Source organism: Suncus etruscus, chromosome 4 (genome assembly GCF_024139225.1).
Source record: "Suncus etruscus isolate mSunEtr1 chromosome 4, mSunEtr1.pri.cur, whole genome shotgun sequence".
Taxonomy (NCBI): Eukaryota; Metazoa; Chordata; class Mammalia; order Eulipotyphla; family Soricidae; genus Suncus; species Suncus etruscus.
In genome coordinates, this window is record NC_064851.1 from 57,587,916 (window position 1) to 57,610,661 (window position 22,746).

Below are 22,746 nucleotides of genomic sequence, written 5' to 3' on the forward strand. Positions count from 1 at the left end.
TTAATTTTAACAAATAATTGAACATTTTCATGTATTCATATGCATAAAACCCTAATAATTATGTTACATTATATTTAAAAATGAATAGTGCTAGGAGCTGCCTAATAAATGCCTCCTGATAGCTTTGAACTTCAAAATATTTTCCGTGAAAATATCAGAATAAAGGTTGTAACTTCACACATGCTCATAAAACTATAAATAAATGATCTCTAATACACCTGAGTTCACTCATTATTTTCCTTAGTATTTATTAAAAATGATGTTCAAAGTAAATATTATGTGATGAGTCTGGAACATAAAGTCAGGAATACAAAGCAAGAGACTATGCAGGTCTTTAATTTGTAGATATTCAAAACATGGAGGAGAAATCTCTTATAGAGTGTGATGAGTTTTTTTGCCAGAAAGGGAGTGGAGTGTGGTATGGCCTGGACAAGTGATAAGCTGAGAAAGGAATGCCAAGGGCATGAGCTTGGCTGATTCTTGGAGGGAGAAAGTTGGAGTGCTAACTAGAGGAAAAAAGGGACTGGAAATGATGATAAAGAGTTAGGTTCCATCTATGGATTACTCAAAATCAAAGGAATTTAGAATATAAGGTGACATTTAAAACAAAGAGTGCTTTTTAGAAAACCCAATCTTAGAAAGTTTAAAATGAATAATGTGAAAAAGCATTAATAATTCATTCTGAAAAGCAACACAAATAATTTTGGGAGGGCTTTATATAAAAAATTAAAAATTATTTTGCTCTCTTTTTTGCATGAATACATTATTTACTAGTTTGGGTGCCTTCATCCATTAGCAGGAAAAACTGGGAGATTTATGACCTTCCCAAGTTTTAAATTACACAATGAATTTTAATGTAGTTACCATAATTTGTATAAAGCAACTTATTTTGTTTTCCATATTAGGTGCTGCAGGTACATTTTCCTAAAACTAACAAGAATTGATTATATTATTCAAAGAGAATCCCAGCATTATAAAATATTTCCTTTTTTTTGTTTGTTTGTTTTTGAGCCAGACCTGGTGAAGCTCAGAGATTACTCCTGGCTATACGCTCAGAAATCGCTCCTGGCTGGGAGGACAGGGGGAAGGGGGTTGGGAACCATATGGGACTCCTGTGGTCCATCCTAGGTTAATGTGTGCAAAGCAAAATGCGTTATAGCTATGCCACCACTCCAGACCCTAAAATGTTTACTTTTTTAGGAAATATTTTTCTACAGATTACAGTCTATTCATGTTATAATTAACATTTGAATTCTTTGAAATGTGTCTTTTAGAGATGTCTTTTCCAACTTACCTTAAACAATTGAAGTTTATAAATGCAAGATAATTTTTTTTTTTTTTTTTTTTGGTTTTAGGGTCACGCCCGGCAATCCTCAGGGGTTATTCCTGGCTCTAAGCTCAGAAATTGCTCCTGGCAGGCTCTGGTGACCATATGGGAATATGGGACGCTGGGATTCGAACCACCGATCTTCTGCATGCAAGGCAAACGCATTACCTCCATGCTAACTCTCCAGCCCCTGGACAAATATTTTTTTCTAGTTAAAATAAAGACTCGCGGGGTGCTTGGTTGATGGTGTTTGTCATTTCTAAGAAAAGCCTAGGATCTCTGCACTTTTAGACCCTCAGGAGTGTTACTTTAGAAACACCTCTCTCTCTTTGAGATTCACACACTCCTGAGCATTTCCGTTTTTCTTTCATTCTGATTCTGGATGGAGCCTGGCTTGGTGAGAAACAAGCGAAAAGCCTAGATTTTGGTTTTAGGAATACAGTACACATTTAACCATTTCTTAACCCCTTTAAGTATGCAGTATGGAATTAGAAAAACTAATAGAACTGTTGTGAGAATTTGGTTTTAAAAATTCTTCTCTTAGGAATAGGCTTAAGGGCCGAAGCTATAGCACAGTGGTAGGGTGTCTACCTTGCACACATCCACCCCAGAAGGACCCCGGTTAGATTACCGGCATCCCATGTGGTCCCCCTGGGCCTGCAAGGAACAATTTCTGAGCGCAATGCCCAGAGTAACCCCTAAGCGCCGCTCAGTGTGACCCGCCCCCTGTCCACCATAAAAAAAAGAAATAGGCTTAAAGTAAGATTTGGTGATTTGTTTCTGGGACTTCTCTGCAAAGAGAGGTATTTCTTATAATACATAAGCTTTATGTGTATCTTCATATATTATATATGTAATCTACAACATTCCAGATTGATATTTTTTGTTTTGTTTTGTTTTGTTTTTAAGCCACGTCCTGCGATGCTCATGATTTACTCCTGGCTCTATATTTACACTGATTACTCTGGAATTAGAGCTCTGGGGGACCTTATGTGCCAAATTCCAGGTCAGCCACTTGTAAGACAAGCTCCCTAAGTCTTGACAATCTTTCGAAAGCTAAATAATTTTCCTTAAAACTAAAGAGTTGTATTAATAAAAGTTAAAAGAAAAAATTGGGGTGGGTTGGGGAAATGAAGACTGGTCAGGCGCAGGTACTTAGTTAAGCACTGCAGGGAATAAAAGTACGTTTATCTATCCTGCACGCTCTTTCTCCAAATCCTGTTTTTGTGTTTTGTTTGTTTGCTTGTTTGTTTGTTGGGGGTGGGTCACACCCAGCAGCGCTCAGGGGTTCCTCCTGGCTCTACGCTCAGGAATCGCCCCTGGCAGGAACAGAGGACCATATGGGATGCCGGGATTCGAACCGCCGACCTTCTGCATGCAAGGCCAACGCCTTACCTCCATGCTATCTCTCCGGCCCCCAAATCCCGTTTCCATGCATCTTTCCAAGAGGACAAGAATTCCTACCGCTCCTACCTACTCGGTGTGTACTCTCGCATCGTACAAATCACCGACCATCCAGGGAGGGGGAAAGGGATTGCAAAAAGAAAGACATTCTGCGTCGAACTGGCTGACGCAAGACCACGGTGACCAAGGCCGGGGCCAAGGCCAAGGCCGCCAGGCCCCTGCTTCCGAAAGGTGGCCCTCCGGCGCGGCCGAGGCCCGCTCACCTGCAGGCCCTGCTGGCGGAGGCTCTGCGTGATGTAGTCCAGGCGCCGGCACACGCTCCGCTTGGCCTCGGCCGCCGCCTCCTTGGTGCTGCGCACGCGCACCGCCACCTGCGCCTGGTCGGGGCTTAAGGACACCTCGGCGGCGCCGCTGACGTGCAGCTCGTGGGCTGCGCCCGGCTGCGCCCGAGCCGCGGCCTGCAGGAGGCGGCGGGGCCCGGGCAGCGCCTCCCCGCCTGGAACCAGCGTATTCTCCCGTTCCTTGCCAGCCCAGGGGACCAGTTCTACGAACACCCGGGTTGGAGAAGCCTGCGACATGGTGAAGGCGGTCTGGTCTCCATAGCAACAGGGAGGCGGGAGGCCGGCGGCGGCTGCAGGAGCCAGACTGCGCAGGCGCCGCGCGCGCAAAGGCTGTCGGGAAGGGCTCGGAGCTCCGGGGCTGGAAAGGGCGCCTGAAGTTCAAGAGAAGAGAAGTGCTGCCTCGCTCGCTCTGTTGGTTGGCTGCTCTGTGAGCTGGAACTCCGTGGAGATCTTAACCCGAAGTTGTCAAGAGACAACAAGTCTTGAGAGCTGCTGGAACCGTAGTACAGTGCGGTCTGCTTTGACCGAAGTTTACCCAAGTTCCATCTCTAGCTTCCCATAGCTAGCTTCCCAGTTGAGGGATTTCTTGAGTGCAGATCCTGAGGAAGATCTCGAGTAGGCCCAGCCTGCCCAATAAAACAACATCCAAAATTATTGCAGTAGCCGCCTTCAGCTGTCTCCCTAGCAACTCCTTCCAGTCACGAGATTGTCTGCATTTGACTTTTGTCAACTTTCATGACTTTGTTTTGATTTCACTTTGTTTTTTAAATTGTTTTTGGGGGGTGAAGGGGTGGACATTGGGGGGCCTGTCACAGCTTCATGGTTTGTGAGGGATTGCTGTTTGATGCACAACTTTTTTTTTTTTTTTTTTTTTGCCAATTTCATTTGGGGCATTTATGATCTTTTGGGTCCCACTGTCCTGGTCCTTAAGGCCTTTACAACACCTCTGCTAGGTTTTGGTAAGGTGCCTGTAGTGTGGAAAAATTCAGGACTCCCTTGCAGCAATAGGAGGAAAGTTTTCTCTTCAGTCCCTGCCTTCAGCATGGGTATAGTAGACTCAAGCCCTATTAAAGCTCTGTCAGGCTGAGAACATACAACTTAGAATTCAAAACCAGCTCTAGTCTTTTCCTGAACGTTAGGTAGCTTTTCTTCTGACCTCTAAACACTGATGGACTATTTATGGAGAAACAGTCCTGAGGTTCCATGTGTCCTCATTCTTGTTTGTTTCCAGGAAATTTTTTATTTCCTCTCTGACCCACTGGTTGTTCAGTTTAATTTTCAGGTACTAAAGTTATTTCTTCATTTTGTTTGTAATTCACTTCTATTTCCAATGCATCATTGTCTCAGAAGGTAGTTGTTGCAGTTTCTATCCTCTTGATTTTATGGAGATATGTTTTCTTTCTCAGCATATAGGCATTCTTGGAGAATGTCCCATGTGCATTGGAGAATAATGAATATTAAGCTTTGTGAGAATGCAAAGCTCTATATAAGTCTATTAAGCTACTGTCTTCCATTTCTTCCTTAAAAGTCAGTATATCCTTGTTAAGCTTTAACATGATTGAACTATCAAGAGGTGGCAAGGTGGTATTGAAGTTTCTCACTACTATTGTTTTGTTTTGTTTTGTTGATTTTTGGGTCACACTCGGCAGTACTCAGGGGTTACTCTTGGCTCTAAGCTCAGAAATCACTCCTGACAGGTTCAGGGGACCATATAGGATGCCGGGATTAAAACCACCATCCTTCTGCATGCAAGGCAAACGCCTTACCTCCATGCTATCTCTCCGGCCCCTACTGTTGTGTTGTTATCGATGTCTTTCTTCAAGTCTATTAGCAGTTTTTTAATTAGCAATTTGGTTTTTGTAGGCAACCTTTCCATAATCTTGCCGAATTACTTTTGGTTTAGATGTAACAAATATCACTACTCCATTTTTTTTAAACTTTATCCCTTAGACTTACTATTTTATTAAAGTACTCTGGTTACAAATTGTTTATGATTGAGTTTCAGTAAATAATGTATACCACTCTTCACCAGCACAGATTTCCTCATTACCAATGTTCCCAATTTTCCTCCCACCACCCCCCATGCCTGCCTATGGGCAGACATTTCAACTTATCTCTCTCTCTTGCACGTGCACATAAGAACATGCTTCCCTTTTACTCCTTTTTAAAACTGTGCTTTTCACTATTATTTATAAAAGGGTATATCACTTAATCCCCTTTCAGCACCCAGTTTTGGTCATGAGTGATCAATTCCAACTATTATTGCCATAGAGGACCCTTTTTTTTTTGTTTTTTGTTTGTTTGTTTGTTTGTTTGTTTGTTTCTGGTCCACACCCGGTGGACGCTCAGGGTTACTTCTGGCTATGCACTCAGAAGTCGCTCCTGGCTTGGGGGACCATATGGGACGCTGGGGGATCGAACCGCGGTACGTCTTAGGCTAGCACTGGCAAGGCAGATCCCTTTTTGGTTTTTGGGTTACACCTGCAGCTCTCAGGAGTTCCTCCTGGCTCTACACTCAGAAATCACTCCTAGCAGGTGAAGAAATAATCAACCAAGCAGTCAATAAAGGATAATGATGGCATCCAACGGGGGGTGGGTGGGGAGCCTTTGTTTTGGTTTAATTGCCGGGTGTCATCTTACACCTACCCATGAACCATCCTACAATAAAACCAACTATAGACTTCGGGGATACTAAGTTGTTATACCTCAAGGTCTTTCTTTATAGTCCCAATAAAAGATCTTCTCAATCATGGTTGTTACAATCAGGCTTCAATAATTAGAGATTTTGGTTTTTGTACAGATCCTATATCTAAGTCAAGATGTTACAGAATATCTTCTGTTTTCAGCTCACTGTTAGGTGGTGAAGCAGGGAAACCCACCCTGAAAGCAAGTTGCTGTTTCCAAGTCATCAAGATGTCATATGAATCCACCCTGGAGCAAGTTGGTGCCAGGGCAGAATTAGGGCCTTTCCTGGTAGAAGTTCAATTCCTGGTGCTGGTGCCAGTTCCAGAAATGGGAGCCTAGGTTTCAGTGAATGGCCAAAGTCCAGTTAACTGAAACCTAAGGTCTATTCAGTATGACACATGTTCAGGGTGAAATGACCCTGCAATAAAAAATTTAGAATTTCCTATCTATTTTATAAGAACTTCTTTCAATGCACAAGATTTCCCCTATTTTACTTATTTTTTAAGGAATTCTAGAATCTTTATTTGTGATTCTTTTGTTTTCTTGAAGGTGATGCTGTAGATTTATTGCTAGAATTCTTTTTAAAAATATGATCACATGGGACCAGAGCAATAGCACAGTGGGTAGGGTGTTTAACTTGCAAGTGGCTGATCAGGATTTCATACCTGGCATCCCATATGGTTCTCTGAGCCTGACAGGAGTAATTTCTGAGTGTAGAGCCAGGAGTAACTCCTAAGCATCTCCTTTCCTCCATGCCAGACGTGGCTATTGAAATATCATATAGTCTTCACTGCACAGTGCTCAGTTTTCTAGTATCCACAGACCACCAAAGATTTTGTCAACCCATGGGTTCTATGCAAGAATTAAGTCTGTGCATTTATCATCACTGAGATAAGGAAACTATTTTTTGAAAACCATTTTGATTTGGTTCTCCATTTTTGAAAGCCTCTATAGGTACTAAACCAAATTTTAACATTCTAATATATGAGAAATATTAGAAATATAGAGATACAAAGACATAGAAAGATAACCAGAGAGCTCAACTGGCTGCACATTCTCTGCATGCAAGACACATGGGTTCCATCTAGGCGATGTATATGATCCCTGGGGCATTGTCAAGAAGATTTCCAAAACCACAGTCAGTAATGGCTCCAAAGCACATTGGGGGGGGGCTCTAGGAGGGAAGAATAGGAATAAAAGAGAGATTTCCCCTATTTTAATGTACTTATACAAAAAGGATAGTATATGGGGTAAAAATAACAAGCCAAACAATCCCTATAATCTGGTTCTAACATGAACTCAGAATTCAAGAGAAACTTATTTACTAGAATTTCCTACTAAATGAATCCAAAAACTACCTACATAAGGTGAAAAATTGTGAGTGCTGCCTGTGTGTGTCTGTCTACTGTCCTCTCACATAAACCTCTTGGGAGTGGGCTGAAAAGAGGCTCCAGAAAACTCGCTCTCCCAGAGGCCCATTCTAGGGTGGGAACGCCAAGGAACTGCTCCATAACGTGAAAACCAGCTATAAGCAGTACACTGCAGAAGCCAGGTCCCCTGTTTGTGATGTCAGGCTGGGAAAGTCTATGAAACTATGCCTGCCCAGTGGGGCCCGACTATGAAAAATTGTGAGTGCTGCCTGTGTGTGTCTGTCTACTGTCCTGCTGCATGAACCTCTTGGGAGTGGACCGAAAAGAGGCTCCATCAGAGCACAGCGGAGAAGGAAAGAACACCATCGCAACAAGATCACACTAAGAAATGTGCTGGATCAGTGAAGCCCAGCATTTCTCTTCGGACTGTCTTCTCTGCTGTGTGCTTGAGCCTAAGATTTGATCCTGTATGAGGCTTCATCCACGGAGGACTCCCCTCCCTTGAAGGCAAGTCGACCAGTCCAGAAAGGGCGGAGCCAAAGGAGTGTGGTTGCCTACATCATTTAGCCAATGAATACCACCACAACATGTAGAAAAACCCACAATACAAGTGTGACAATGGGGAAACAACGCAGGCCAGCATCAGACATAGAGAAAGAAGATGACAATTCTGATGACCAGATAATGACCAACTGTGGGTGTACCTATTTAAAACCCTAGACCCACCCATTTCTGGGAGGGGTCTTGGGAACCGGATAGTAGGTGTAACTTTACCTGCGAGCCCCTCCCATTCCTGGGAGGGGTCTGGGAAATGTTAAATAAGGCTTGGACCAAGGGAATTCGGCCCTTTTGGCTCTTTGCCCTTTCTGCGCTGCTGTGCGCTCTGGCTTCTGGGTTTCTGTGTTCTGGTCTTTGACCAGCATGGAGCCCAAAGGAAAGATGGCTAACAGGAAATAAGATGCAGGGCTAGCAAAATATTGCTGTGCTTGAAAGGTTATGAATAGGCCACACACACGTGGTGGCTAGGGCTTGAATAAAGTTGCTTCCTGACGCCTGACTGTGAGTGAGTGATTTCACCTGGGCCTGGGACTCGCCGACTGCATGGAGGTGGCAGAGCCACATGAACTGGAATGGCACGAAGAGAAATCCACCGCCATCCAGCCCCATCGTTAATTATTTAATACAACAACCAACCAACTAATCAACCTCTCAGGTAAGGACTTTAGACAAGCAATATCGAAGATGCTCAAATAACTCAAAGAAACCATGGATCAAGTTTAACAGAACACTAATAAGAACCAAGAAAATATGAAGACAGAAATCACAAAACTCCAAACTGAAATAACATGTCAACTAACAGGCCTGAAAAACTCAGTAAACGAAGTGAATGACAAAATGGATAAGCTCTGGGATAGGGTATCAGAAGCTGAGAATAGACTTGGTGCTGTGGAAGATGAGATAAATAACAATTTCATACAGTGGGAGAGATTGGAAAAAAAACTTAAAGGAAATGAACAGATAGTGGAAAAATTAGTCAAAGAATTGGAACAGATGAAAATAGAAGTCTATGATAAGCTCAACAGAAACAACTTAAGAATCATCGGAGTCCCAGAGACCCAGGGAGAAAATTTCCAGGAAGAATCAATGGTCAAGAGCATCACTAAAGAGAAATTTCCAGAGCTAAAGAATATGTGATCAAATCCTGCATACTCGAAGAGTAACAACCAAAAGAGACCCCAGAAAAAATACCCCAAGACACATCCTAGTCACAATAACGAATCCCATAGATAGAGACAGAATTCTGAAAACAGCAAGATCAAAAAGGGAAATTACATTCAAGGGAGCATACTTCAGATTTACAGAAGACCCGTCACCAGAAACACTCAAGGCCAGAAAGCAGTGGTGGGATATTGTGACAAGACTGAATGAAATGAATGCTTCACCTAGAATACTGTACCCAGCAAAACTCACTTTCCGGTTTGACGGAAGAATACATGGTTTCACAGACATAAAACAGCTCAGAAACTTTACAGACACAAAACCAGTCTTAAGAGAAAAACTGAAAGACCTAATTTAAGACAAGACTAACCAAAAGACACACCAAATTTTGATATAAAGATGGCATTAAATCCCAGGACAATTCTTTCTCTCAATGTCAATGGACTAAATGCACCAGTTAAGAGACACAGAGTGGCTAAATGGATCAAAAAACTCAATCCAACCTTCTGCTGCCTACAAGAAACGCACCTGAATAGTCAGAACAAATATAGACTCAAAATAAAAGGCTGGAGGAAAATGACCCAAGCAAACAACACCCATAAAAAGCTGGAGTGGCCATATTAATATCAGATAATGCAAACTTTATACTCAGGAAGGCTGTAAGGGACAAAGATGGACATTTTATATTAATATTTATGTAGAACAAGAAGAAATAACTCTCCTAAACATATATGCACCAAATGAGGGGCCAGCAAAATATTTAATACAATTGTTGACAAATCTGAAAAATAATATCAATAACAGCACAATAATTGTGGGGACCTCAACACGGCTTTGTCAACACTTTGTCAACCTGACTGAAACCCAACAAGAACACACTAGACCTGAGGAGAGAAATGTAAGAGGCCTAGTGGATATATATAGGACACTCCATCCCCAGAAACCTGGATACACATTCTTCTCCAATGTACATGGGACATTCTCCAGGATAGACTACATGCTGGCACATAAAACATACCTCCATAATATCAAGAGGATAGAAATTTTGCAGGCTACCTTTGCTGACCACAAGGCTCTGAAATTATTTGTGAATTCCAAAGGGATGCAAAAGAAAAACTTTAACACCTGGAAGTCAAACAGCCTCATACTGAATAATCAGTGAGTCTGAGATGAAATCAAGGAGAAAATCAAAAGGTTCCTGGAAACAAATGACAATAAAGACACAAACTATCAGAACTTATGGGACACAGCAAAAGCAGTACTGAGAGGAAAATTTATAGCTTTGCAAGCACACATCAGGAAGGAAGAAGGGGCTTACCTGAGTAGCTTAATGACACAGCTAATAGAACTAGAAAGTGCTCAACAGAAGGACCCAAAAATAGGGAGACAGAAGGAAATAACAAAGCTGAGAGCAGAAATCAATGAAGTGGAAACCCAAAAAACAACAAAAGATTAATGAAAGCAGAAGTTGGTTCTTTGAAAAAATAAACAAGATTGATAGACCACTGGCAAAACTAACAAAGAAAGAGAGAGAGAGAAACTTGATAACTCGTATTAGGAATGAAAAAGGAGAGATCACTACTGATATGGCAGAGAATCAAAGGGTAATCAGAAACTACTTTGAGAAACTCTACGCCACTAAAAATGAGAACTTGGAAGAAATGGATAAATTCTTGGACTCTTATAATCTTCCACAGTTGAAGGAAGAGGATGTAGCATATCTAAACACCCCCATCACTATTGATGAAATTAAAACGGTAATCAAATGTCTGCCCAAAAACAAAAGCCCAGGCCCAGATGGATTCACTAATGAATTCTTTCAAACTTTCCAAGAGGAACTACTACCAATCCTGGCAAGACTCTTTCATGAAATTGAAAAAACGGAAACACTTCCAAATAGCTTTTATGAAGCCAACATCACCCTGATACCTAAACCAGACAGAGATGCTACAAAAAAGGAAAATTACAGACTAATATCGCTGATGAATGCAAATGCAAAGATCCTCAACAAAATTCTGGCAAATAGGATTCAATGCCTCATTAAGAAGATTATCCTGTGTGTGTATAAACTTGCACTGAAGTCTTGTTTCAGAAACCAGACCACTGAGGAGAGCCTGCTGAGCTGAGGCCATGTCCTACGTGGCCTGGGGAAATGAGTTGGTGGATACCTTCTGGGCTTTCGAACTTGCCCTTCCCGTTTCCCTCTCCCCCATGTGTCTGATCCCTGTCTTACCATTTCGAGTTCAAGCGGTGCAGCACCTCCGAAGCATCAATGCACACACCTGCTGTTGCTTTTGATTTCTGGAAGGTGTGTCAGTCACCTCCAGTAACACGGGCGTGCCAGATATCTCGGGTTCAGTGTACTCCAAAACCCAGCAGTCATTTGAGAAACAAGGTTTTCATTCTGGTACTCCTGCTGCCTCCTTCAACTTGCCTTCAGCCCTAGGAAGTGGGGGGCCCATCAATCCAGCCACAGCTGCTGCCTACCCACCTGCCCCCTTTATGCACATTCTGACCCCCCATCAGCAGCCGCACTCCCAGATACTTCACCATCACCTGCAGCAGGATGGCCAGGATGTCCTCAGTCTCGTCGACGACCAGCTTGGTGAATAAGTATAACTGTACCAACTGGGCCCTCCTCTAGCAGGCCCCGAAGGCAGTGGAATAAAATGAAAATCTTCGCCCTTTAAAAAGAACTCCAGCCTCGATGTGCTATAGTGCCTTGCCCTTGAGGGGGGACCCCATCCCTTTCCCCACCTAGGAATCTTGCCAACCTGGTGCCAGCTCAGAATCACTACAAATCAGATCGACATGTGCTCCAAGACCCCTTTTTTGGAGGGATGACTCGAGATGAAGAGGAGGACGAGGACGAGGACGAAGGAAGAGCCACCTGGGGCCGTGGGAGCTCTGGGTTCCAGGGCCCCCAGGAACCTGAGGAATTTGAGTTCGGCTTTAGCTTCAGCCCAGGAGGAATGCGCTTCCACGACAACTTCGGCTTTGATGAGCTGATCCGCGACTTCAATAGCCTCTTCAACGACATGGGCGCCTGGACCTTGCCTTCCCGTCCTCCCAAACTCCCTGGCCTTGCATCAGACACACCTGATGAGGGACGCCAGGAGGGCCAGAGCCTTCGGGACTCTATGCTGAAGTATCCAGATAGTCAGCAGCCCAGGGTCTTTGGAAAGGTCTCGGAGAGTGATGCCAAGACAGAATCCCACAGTGCAACCCCAGACTGGGACTCCCAGAGAACTTTTCCCAGGTTTGATGATGTGTGGCCAATGCCTTCCCCTTCGAGAGCCAGAGAAGACAATGACCTTGATTCCCAGGTTTCCCAGGAAGGCCTTGGCCCGGTTTTACGGCCCCAGCCAAAGTCCTACTTCAAGAGTGTCTCTGTGACCAAGATCACTAAGCCCGATGGGACAGTGGAGGAGCGCCGGACTGTGGTGGACAGTACCGGCAAGTCAGAGACCACAGTGACCCTTCAGGAAAAGGATGGCACTCCTAGAGGTGATCCAGAATCCTCAACATCTCCAGCTTTGGATGATGCCTTTTCCATCATGGATTTATTTTTAGGACGTTGGTTTCGATCCCGGTAGCCTTGTTAACTTTGCTTAACCATCAATGGGTTTAGTTTCTCATGCCTTGTCAAGGCTTTAAATATATGAAACAGTGAATTGGGAGGATGTCAGTCACATACTTAAACTAACCAATAAAGTCTTTTATTTGTGCTAAAAAAAAAAAAAAAAAAAAAAGAAGATTATCCACTACGATCAAGTAGGTTTCATCCCAGGAATGCAAGGATGGTTTAACATCCATAAATCTATCAACATAATACACAACATCAACAACAAGAAAAATAAAAATCACATGATCAGATCAATAGATGCAGAGAAAGCATTTGATAAGGTCCAACACCCATTCTTGATCAAAACTCTCAGCAAGATGGGAATGGAAGGAACCTTTCTCAATATAGTTAAGGACATCTACCACAAGCCAGTGGCAAATATTATCCTCAATGGAGAAAAACTAAAAGCCTTCCCTCTAAATTCTGGCACAAGACAAGGCTGTCCTCTCTCACCAATCCTATACAACATAGCACTGGAAGCACTCGCTATAGCAACTAGGCAAGAAAAAGATATCAAGGGAATCCAAATAGGAAAGGAAGATGTCAAGCTCTCACTGTTGCCAATGACATGATACTCTACTTAGAAAACCCTAAAGACTCTACCAAAAACTTCTAGAAACAATAGACTCATATAGCAAGGTGGCAGGCTACAAAATTAACACACAAAAATCAATGGCCTTTCTATACACCAATATTAATAAGGAAGAAATGGACATTAAGAAAACAACCCCATTCACAATAGTGCCACATGTTGGAGACAGTTTCCTGTCAGAGATCAATTTTTCTGTCTTCTGTCTTTACCCAGCTTTTTCACCTAAAAGCTGCCTACATGCAGTCTTTGCTGTAAGCCCTTGAGCTAACAGGAAAGGTATTTGCAGCTGCTAGATATAATTCACTTTGAAGCCCGGAGAGAAAGCAAACAACCCGGTACCATTCCCAGATATAGGCTACTCCCTTTAACTTCATTCCGGAGTTAATGGCTATGCAACAAAGCTTGCCCCACCATAAACTGCTGAGAGTTCCGGAAAGTGGGCTACAGACCCTACTTTAGGGTCATAGGGCAATTCCTTGAAAGCTGCTGACTTAGGAATGATTGTAAAATTGTCAATGCTTCTCCCTCCCTTCTGGAAGACGATTTACTGCCTTTGTCTCCTGGCTTTCGCGCCAAAATGTATGATTGACATCACTTTTTTCCTGCCCCCTTCTCCTTCTCTATATAAGAGATGCTGGACCCTAATAAAGACACCTTAGACCGGTCTAATCACCTAAGGTCATTATTACTAACCTCTCTCAGATTTTTTACAGGTGTGGTTGTGCTTCTAGCCCAGCTAAATAAAGGTGTGGTCGTCCATGAGCCTCCCGACTGATTCCTGCTGGCCGGGCCCCTCCGGGGGGCTTGCAGGACCCCGCAGCCACACAAACTCAAATATCTTGGAATCAACTTGACTAAAAACGTGAAGGACCTATACAAAGAAAACTATAAAACTCTGCTCCAAGAAATAAGAGAGGACACGCGGAAATGGAAACACATACCCTGCTCATGGATTGGCAGGATTAACATCATCAAAATGGCAATACTCCCCAAGGCATTATACAGATTTAATGCGATCCCTCTAAAGATGCCCATGACATTCTTCAAAGTGGATCAGGCACTTTTGAAATTAGTTTGGAACAATAAACACCCTAGAATAGCTAAAGCAATCATTGGGAAAAATATGGGAGGAATTACTTTCCCCAACTTTAAACTTTACTACAAAGCAATAGTTATCAAAACAGCATGGTATTGGAATAAGGACAGGCCCTCAGACCAGTGGAATAGGCTTGAATACTCAGAAAATGTTCCCCAGACATACAATCATCTAATTTTTAATAAAGGAGCAAGAAATCCTAAATGGAGCAAAGAAAGCCTCTTCAACAAGTGGTGTTGGCACAACTGGATAGCCACTTGCAAAAAATTGAACTGAGACCCCCAGCTAACATCATGTACGAAGGTAAAATCCAAATGGATTAAAGACCTCGATATCAGATCCAAAACCATAATATATATAGAACAACACATAGGCAAAATACTCCAGGTCATTGAGACTGCAGGCATATTTAAGGAGGAAACTGCACTCTCCAAGCAAGTGAAAGCAGAGATTAACAGATGGGAATATATTAAACTGAGAAGCTTTTGCACCTCAAAGGAAATAGCGCCCAGGATACAAGAGCCACCCACTGAGTGGGAGAAACTATTCACCTAATACCCATCAGATAAGGGGCTAATCTCCAAAATATACAAGGCACTGACAGAACTTTACAAGAAAAAAAATCTAATCCCATCAAAAAATGGGGAGAAGAAATGGACAGACACTTTGACAAAGAAGAAATACACATGGCCAAAAGACACATGAGAAAATGCTCCACATCACTAATCATCAGGGAGATGCAAATCAAAACAATGATGAGGTACCACTTCACACCACAGAGAATGGCACACATCACAAAGAATGAGAATAAACAGTGTTGGCGGGGATGTGGAGAGAAAGGAACTCTTACCCACTGCTGGTGGGAATGCCGTCTAATTCAACCTTTATGGAAAGTGATATGGAGATTCCTCCAAAAACTGGAAATCGAGCTCCCATACGATCCAGCTATACCACTTTTAGGAATATACCCTAGGAACACAAAAATACAATACAAAAACCCCTTCCTTACACCTATATTCATTGCAGCACTATTTACCATAGCAAAACTCTGGAAACAACCAAGATGCCCTTCAACAGACGAATGGCTAAAGAAACTGTGGTACATATACACAATGGAATATTATGCAGCTGTCAGGAGAGATGAAGTCATGAAATTTTCCTATACATGGATGTACATGGAATCTATTATGCTGAGTGAAATAAGTCAGAGAGAGAGAGAGAGAAACGCAGAGTGGTCTCACTCATCTATGAGTTTTAAGAAAAATGAAAAACATTCTTGCAATAATAATTTTCAGACACAAAAGAGAAAAGAGCTGGAAGTTACAGCTCACCTCAGGAAGCTCACCACAAGGAGTGATGAGTTTAGTTAGAGAAACAACTACATTTTGAACTAATAATGAGAATGTATGAAAGCCTGTCTAGAGTACAGGCAGGGGTCGGGTGGGGAGGAGGGAGATTTGGGACATTGGTGATGGGAATGTTGCACTGGTGATGGATGGTGTTCTTTTTTTGGTTTTGGGTCACACCTGGCAGTGCTCAGGGGTTACTCCTGGCTCCATGCTCAGAAATTGCCCCTGGCAGGCATGGAGGACCATATGGGACGCCGGGATTTGAACCGATGACCTTCTTCATGAAAGGCAAACGCCTTACCTCCATGCTATCTCTCTGACCCCATGGGTGGTGTTCTTTACATGACTGAAACCCAAACACAATCATGTATGTAATCAAGGTGTTTAAATAAAATATAAAAAAGAAAAAAACTACATAAGCAAATACACAATAACAATTATACCTATTATGGAAATGTACGTAAGAAAATATACATATCTCCTTTAATCTTTTGAAATAGTCGGGGGGGGTGGTAAAATCCAGAGCACATCTTTAGCTGAAAACTTAAAAGCCATCTGCAGTCACAGAATAGGAAATGTCCTTGAGCTGAGGGTCTCTCAAAAGCTGAATCTGGTAATGAGCAACAGTCCACAGTGAAGGGAGATGGGAGAAATGGTGCCAGCGAGAGTCAATCAGCAGGTGCAGCAATGGCAGCTTCTTTGCTGGCCAAGGCAAAGTGAACTGGGAGGTTGTTCTTTCACTTTGAGAGCTTGCTGGAAGCAGGTTGGGTGTTGGATCCCAGATCCTGAAGCTATGAGCAACAAGCCTGTAGCAGCTTAAAACTTTGCTCACCCCTTCCTCCCTCCCTTCCCAGATACTGCTCCCTCTTGCATTTCCAGGCCTAATTCTGAGAAAATGAGATGTCAGTTTATATCATAAAAGTGTTCAAGACCTCCTTGTCATAAAGGCTGTTCTGTTTTTCGGCCTTAATGCTATCAGACCAGATAATGGGGGTGGGGGGGGGGTAGGGGGGAGTGTGTAGGAGTTAGGATATGAAAAAGTTAGTTTGCATTAACCAATGAAATGCTTAGCTTGCTAAGCCCTGTTGACCCTATGTAAGTTGCTTGTTGGTTTCACGCAGGGCCTTTAGTATTGACAAGGGGCCAGCTATACTGAATAAATTCCCTTTTGCATTCAACATCATTAGAGGTGGTCTTTGACTCTCAGTGCACATAGGTCAGGTTATTTGCTGGGACCCTAACACTCTTTCCGTTAAAACTCTCCTTTGTTATGTAAAAGCCCACCTGAAAAGGTACCTTTTCTCTCTGGACCTTCCCCCTCCTGATGAATTAGGAATAACTTGGGCTCTGGCAGAGATATTTTTTGCTACCACCCTGCTTCTTCAGATTCTTCTGCATGAGGTAGAAATACAATGCGTAGAGTGATCTCACAATTCGTGGGACTTACTTTACAACTTGCCCCTATTGGGAGCTCACCGAAAGCTAGATTCTGGGAGCCCCCTTCCGATCTGTACTAACACCCTTTGGTATAGCCTTCCTTCCCCATTAGCCAGATGCCTGAATCCCCTGCTGCACCCATGCTCTCCCCAGCTGCGCCTTCAGGAATCTGCAGCTCGAGTGCCATCCGGAGCCGAACAGCAGCATCGACGCGGCTGCAGCGGCCAGAACCTGGGGGTCTGTGGGAATGTGGAACCCCGTGTACTGAGTGACAGACACCTCACGCCTCCAACAAAGTGGGGGTCGTGTGAAAATGAGATGGAGGACGAAGATCGGAAGAGCTCCGAGAATGCGGTGGGTATTGGGGCTACCCTCTAGCACTTAGATCAGTGCAGGAGCCCCGATTTGGCGGTTTCTTCCCCACAGATGTCCCTCACAACCCGGGGTGGAGTCTGGGATGGGGAGGAGGCTGGGAAAGGCAGATGTCCGGGTCTTAGAAAGCCCTACTCGTCCCCAACACACGCACCGGGGTCCTCAACCGTACGCTCAGCTCCTTCCTGCCAGGAACCCGGCCGGGGTCCCCTTAGAGTCCCGAGCGCTCAGAACCACTCGGCGCAGGTCCCGCCTAGGCTGGCCCAGGCCACCGCTGAGCGACAAGTGGTGCCGAGGAAGTAGGCGACTGGAGTCCCTGCATCTAAAACCCTCATGCGGCACAACACCCAAAGCAGGAGCACTAGCCCTTTGAGCTGACTTTCCTGCAAGACTTGGTTCAGGGTTGTTGTGAGTCAAATACATGTTTCTAAAAACAATTCTATACAGTTGAAATGCTAATTATTAACCTCAGTGTCACCGTTGTCTACATCTCAGTTGCAGTCAAAATGAAAAAGAAACAATTAGTACATTTTTTAAAGTCGTGTTTTATAATTTATTATTGCTTCACATATGTACATGTGTCTGGATAGTAATGTAAAATGTCTCTTTTTACATTGGCCCCGTCCTGTATGTGGTGCTGGGGTGTAAGCAGGGCCACATGCAACCTAAGTACCTTCTCTCGACAGCCTCTAAATTGTACTTCTTGTTTTTTGTTTGTTTGTTTGTTTTGGGTGGGCCACATCCGTTTGATGCTCAGGGGTTACTCCTGGCCAAACGCTCAGAAATTGCCTCTGGCTTGGGGACGCCGGAGGATTGAACCGTGGTCCTTCCTTGGCTAGCGCTTGTAAGGCAGACACCTTAGCTCTAGTGCTACCTCACTGGCCCCAGTACTTCTTAATGAATAGCTTCCAACACAAGTGTATTGGCCAGACCACTACGTAAATTAGTTTATTTGGGTTTAGTACTAGTTCTATTACTCAATAATCTCCTAAGTGTTTTCCATGGTAAGATGGTCATTTAAGGGGCCGGCGAGGTGGCGCTAGAGGTAAGGTGTCTGCCTTGCAAGCGCTAGCCAAGAATCAGGACGGCGGTTCGATCCCCCTGCGTCCCATATGGTCCCCCCAAGCCAGGGGCAATTTCTGAGCGCTTAGCCAGGAGTAACCCCTGAGCATCAAACAGGTGTGGCCTGAAAAACAAAAAACAAAACAAAACAAAAAGACTCAAGGATCAACAGAAAGTGATTGTTTTCTTCCACATGTTTGCACTGACCTTGCAGCCTCCTCTACTTTTGAAAATGCAGAGTCCAAACCAACAATCTATTGATCTCTCAGAACTGGGCAGGGGAATGATGGGAACATTCACAACAAAGGATTTCCCTAAGCATTTTTCTCTTTAAATATTCCATGCAATGGAAAGTATAAATGAAGTTAAGTAAATTTAGCCTTTCTGCTAATCTTACTTTTTTTTGGGGGGGGGTTGTTTTTTTTGTTTGTTTGTTTTTTTGGGTCATACCCGGCGGTGCTCAGGGGTTACTCCTGGCTATCTGCTCAAAAATAGCTCCTGGCAGGCACGGGGGACCATATGGGACACCGGGATTCGAACCAACCACCTTTGGTCCTGGATCAGCTGCTTGCAAGGCAAACACCGCTGCCTGCTAATCTTACTTTTTTCTCTAGATTCTGTTCAGAAGTCCCATAGGAGGAGATCCATTATAAATTGGAATATTTGGCATGGTTTTGAAACACACCTTGGCAATCAATATACCTATTGCATCATCATCAGAAAAGCCGATTAAAGTTTCTTTGCCTCTGATTTGTGAAAATGACAATCTTCCAACATCAATAGTGGTTAAGTCGCCAGTTTGAATATATGTTACTGTCACTAGTTGTGACTCATTTTGTAAGAGCTAAGATAAGTTAGGTATATTAGGTGTGAATTATTAGGACTAACATGCTTTTGACTTTTGTTTTTGCTTGTTTGAGAAGTCTAGTTGCAGGTTGCAGTTATAAGGTACAAAGACTAGGCCTGAAGAGGCAATTACGCACCCAGGCCTAGTCTTATTATGCTTCCCCTAGACCCTGAGCCCTATTTGAGATGTGTGTGTTATGAATTTTGCTTAGAATTAACTACACTTTAGTTCTGTACTTAGCTTGCTTGAGAAGTTTAGTTACAGGCTGTAATTATAAGGTAAAGGACTAGGCCTGAAAAGGCAGTTAATTCCTGGAACCAGACCTTAGGGGCAGACCATCAGGAGTGCCAATTCCCCTCCCCTAGCTGACCCTCAAGACAGCCATAAATGGCATTCCAGTACAAGAGGTCTTAGAAGGTCACCCTCTCCCCGTTATCCCTGGTAACTGTGTTACCAAGGAAACAAGTCCCCACCCTGCCAGATCAGGACCCTTCCAAGGACCACCTGGAGGATACAGGCCATATCTTTACAGACCATCAGGATGAGGGCTAGGGTAGCTGATGTCAAAGGGGGTTTGGGATAGTTAAGGAATTGCACCTTTTCCAGTTTGTATTATTGGATGTTTTTGAATTGTAATAGTTGCGTGAACCAATGAAATGTTTGAAGTTTGAAACCTCATTATCATATGGATTACTATAAAGGCCCTGGGTTTCTAAGGCTTGGGGTTCTACCAGCAAACTATATATATATATATATATATATATATATATATATATATATATATATATATAGTGGTAAGTCTAGTTTTGATCTGGAACGTTAACAAGGAGTGGTTTGGGGAAAATATAGGCTCAGAGCATTTTTACAGAAGTGCTTGCTCTTGCTGTAGCAAATCTTGAACAACCTGATTATGAGCATTTAAGGAGGCCGTTATTATGCCTGGAAAAAATTCCACCACATAAGCTGTATCACTATGTTACATGTCTCTAAACATGTGATAATAAGTGATTTAAAGTAGCAAGCTCCCTGATGATTAGTGATGTGGAGCATATTTTCATGTGCTTTTTTGGCCATTTGTATTTTTTGTTTGAGGAAGTGTCTGTTCATTTCTTCTCTTCATTTTTTGTTGTTGTGGTTTTTGGGTCACACCCGGAAGTGCTCAGGGGTTATTCCTGGCTCCAGGCTCAGAAATTGCTCCTGGCAGGCACGGGGAACCATATGGGACACCGGGATTCGAACCAATGACCTCCTGCATGAAAGGCAAGCCTTACTTCCATGCTATCTCTCCGGCCCCATTCTCTTTATTTTTTGATGGAGTTAGATTTATTTTTTTCTTGTTAAGTTCTGTCAGTATCTTGTATATCTCAGATATTCACCCCAGGATAATATTTTGACAAAAATTCTAATCTATTAATTTTCTATTTTATTATGTCTGATAATATAATCTAATATTTATGTCCCAAGATAATAATGGAATATGCAACTGCATGCCATAAACTTCTGCTACAGAGCTCATTCATTGAGTATGTTATTGTAATTTGTTTTCAATTTCAGGTAGTTTTCATTATACTATAATGCTCATGATTTTAGTTTGCTTTTAGGAAAGGAATCTGAGTGCCCAAGACCCTCTAGACGATTCTTCATGATATAAACTCCTCTTACAATGCTCATTACCATAATAGCTTAGTTTTCTAGACTTGAAAATTATGATTGTTGGATTATTTTTAAAAATGCTCTATACATAACCTAACATCCATAGTCTTTTTTTCAGTAAAGTTTACCCTCACCATTGTTGATTGGCCTAGAAAATGGAAAGCCTTTACATATGAATTGCTGACTTTATATGTTTTAAGCGTTCTGACCCATTCCACCTGTGTGTGTGTGTGTGTGTGTGTGTGTGTGTTGGCCACCTCAATGTCTGTCTAATGTTTGTCTGTAATATACATAATGTCTGTGTTGTATATTGTCCTTCCCCCTGTTATGTATAATCCTTCCTTTCCCTCCCTTAACTTACCACCATACAAATCCTTTTTTTTACAGCTTATCACACAACTTTTTATTAGAAAAGTTATACATAACATAGCATCAATTATTTTCAACAATATTAAATCCGATAAGCAACAAAAACCAGACTAACATAATGTGTAACATGTAGTTAATGACCTTTCTATAATCAAACATTCAATTATCTACAATGTCTTTTTACAAAGGGAGAAATCCGTGGTTTATAGGCACATCATATTGAAAATAAAGTTGCAAATAGCAATTACCATTCTCAAGAAACAGAAACAGAATGATCAAAACATTAATTATGAAATCCACAAATTGAAAACATTTCACATAATTTTAAATTACGGTGTATACAACAAAGGCTGCTTTAAAAATGAGATCTTCCCCCACAAAAGTGCCAACCCTCAGCTAGAACTTTCAAGTGAGTAATTCTGCCCTAAAAAGTTTAAGACATGTTTTGATAATCATGGTCACATGATTTCTGGTGCTATCTGATCCATTAATAATAAAACCTTTATTTGGATTTTTTTCTCTTTAAATTATAGGAAAATAGAGGCAGGATACTGAATTTCTGTAGCAAAGCTATTAAAGTTTCAAACACAGGAGTATACAGAATTGAGGAGATCAGCACTAAAAATGTATAATAAATATCAGAGAAGTCACTAAGTGTTTACAGCACCATCTGCTTCATGGATATGTCAAACCAGGTCATAGTTTCCTATCAGTCTGTCCCTGATCTCTCCAATTTCTATTTTCATGATTGAAAACTCAATATATCCAAACATTAAAAAAAAAAACTTTGATTTACAGCTCCTGGAAAGTCGCTTTTTTATAGTCATTCTATTCTAAAAAGTCATTATTTGCTCATTTTTAGAGCTTTAATATAACAATATTCAGGACTGCAATATTAATTATAAAGTTTCAAATGGAATTATAAAATAGAACAATTTAAAATCAAGTCAACTGTAGTTGAAGGATATCAGTTATAATTTCACTTATTACCCCACCCCCAACTTCTGATGTCAATATGGAATTATACTTTAAAAACATATTTCAAGAGGACCACTGTTGTTTGGGATACTTTCCCTAAGCACAGTTACCAAGATCTCCAGTGTTAAGAGGAAAAAAATGTCTGTCAAATTCACAGCATAGTTCTTATAATGTCATTTTTCCCCTGACAATGCAGTAAAGGAAAACAAAGATTAAAAACCCAAACTTGGAGCCGGAGAGATAATACAGCGGTAGGCCGTTTGCCTTGCACACAGCCGATCCAGGACAGGTGGTGGTTGGAATTCTGGCATCCCATATGGTCCCCACCATGCCTGCCAGGAACGATTTCTGAGTGCAGAGCCAGGAGAAACCCCTGAGAGCCGCCGGGTGTGACCCAAAAATCAAAATATAAAAAAACCACCCAAACTTTTGACTGCCACACAACATTATATGTGCCAATATTGTAAAATGCTTCTGAACTGTTGCTCCTAAACTGTTAAAAAAATTTTGTCCCGGGGGG

At 42.4% G+C, this 22,746-nt stretch overlaps 2 protein-coding genes across 2 annotated transcripts in view; one reads left to right on the top strand and one right to left on the bottom strand.

Moving 5' to 3' along the window:
• The window catches only part of IRAK1BP1 (interleukin 1 receptor associated kinase 1 binding protein 1), a 30,523-nt gene extending 27,187 nt beyond the window's left edge, over window positions 1-3,336 (bottom strand). Inside the window, exon 1 of the mRNA XM_049772284.1 lies at window positions 2,995-3,336. Coding sequence (XP_049628241.1) covers window positions 2,995-3,309 — 315 coding nt within the window. The 5' untranslated portion in view covers window positions 3,310-3,336. The remainder of the gene's footprint in view (window positions 1-2,994) is intronic.
• A 7,640-nt stretch (window positions 3,337-10,976) lies between these two features.
• LOC126007092 (HCLS1-associated protein X-1-like) lies at window positions 10,977-12,601 on the top strand. The gene is made up of 3 exons (XM_049772594.1): window positions 10,977-11,133; window positions 11,287-11,451; window positions 11,631-12,601. The coding sequence occupies exons 1-3, from the start codon at window positions 10,977-10,979 to the stop codon at window positions 12,440-12,442; spliced, it is 1,134 nt and encodes a 377-aa protein (XP_049628551.1). The 3' UTR covers window positions 12,443-12,601.
• Window positions 12,602-22,746: the final 10,145 nt, after the last annotated feature.

What these genes read in the sequence shown, in the direction of transcription:
- LOC126007092 (XM_049772594.1), top strand. Translation starts at nt 10,977, where the DNA reads ATGTCCTACGTGGCCTGGGGAAATGAGTTGGTGGATACCTTCTGGGCT. An exon ending in CATCAATGCACACACCTGCT is followed by an intron (nt 11,134 to 11,286) that starts GTTGCTTTTGAT and finishes ACTTGCCTTCAG; the next exon opens with CCCTAGGAAGTGGGGGGCCC. An exon ending in TCTCGTCGACGACCAGCTTG is followed by an intron (nt 11,452 to 11,630) that starts GTGAATAAGTAT and finishes ACCTGGTGCCAG; the next exon opens with CTCAGAATCACTACAAATCA.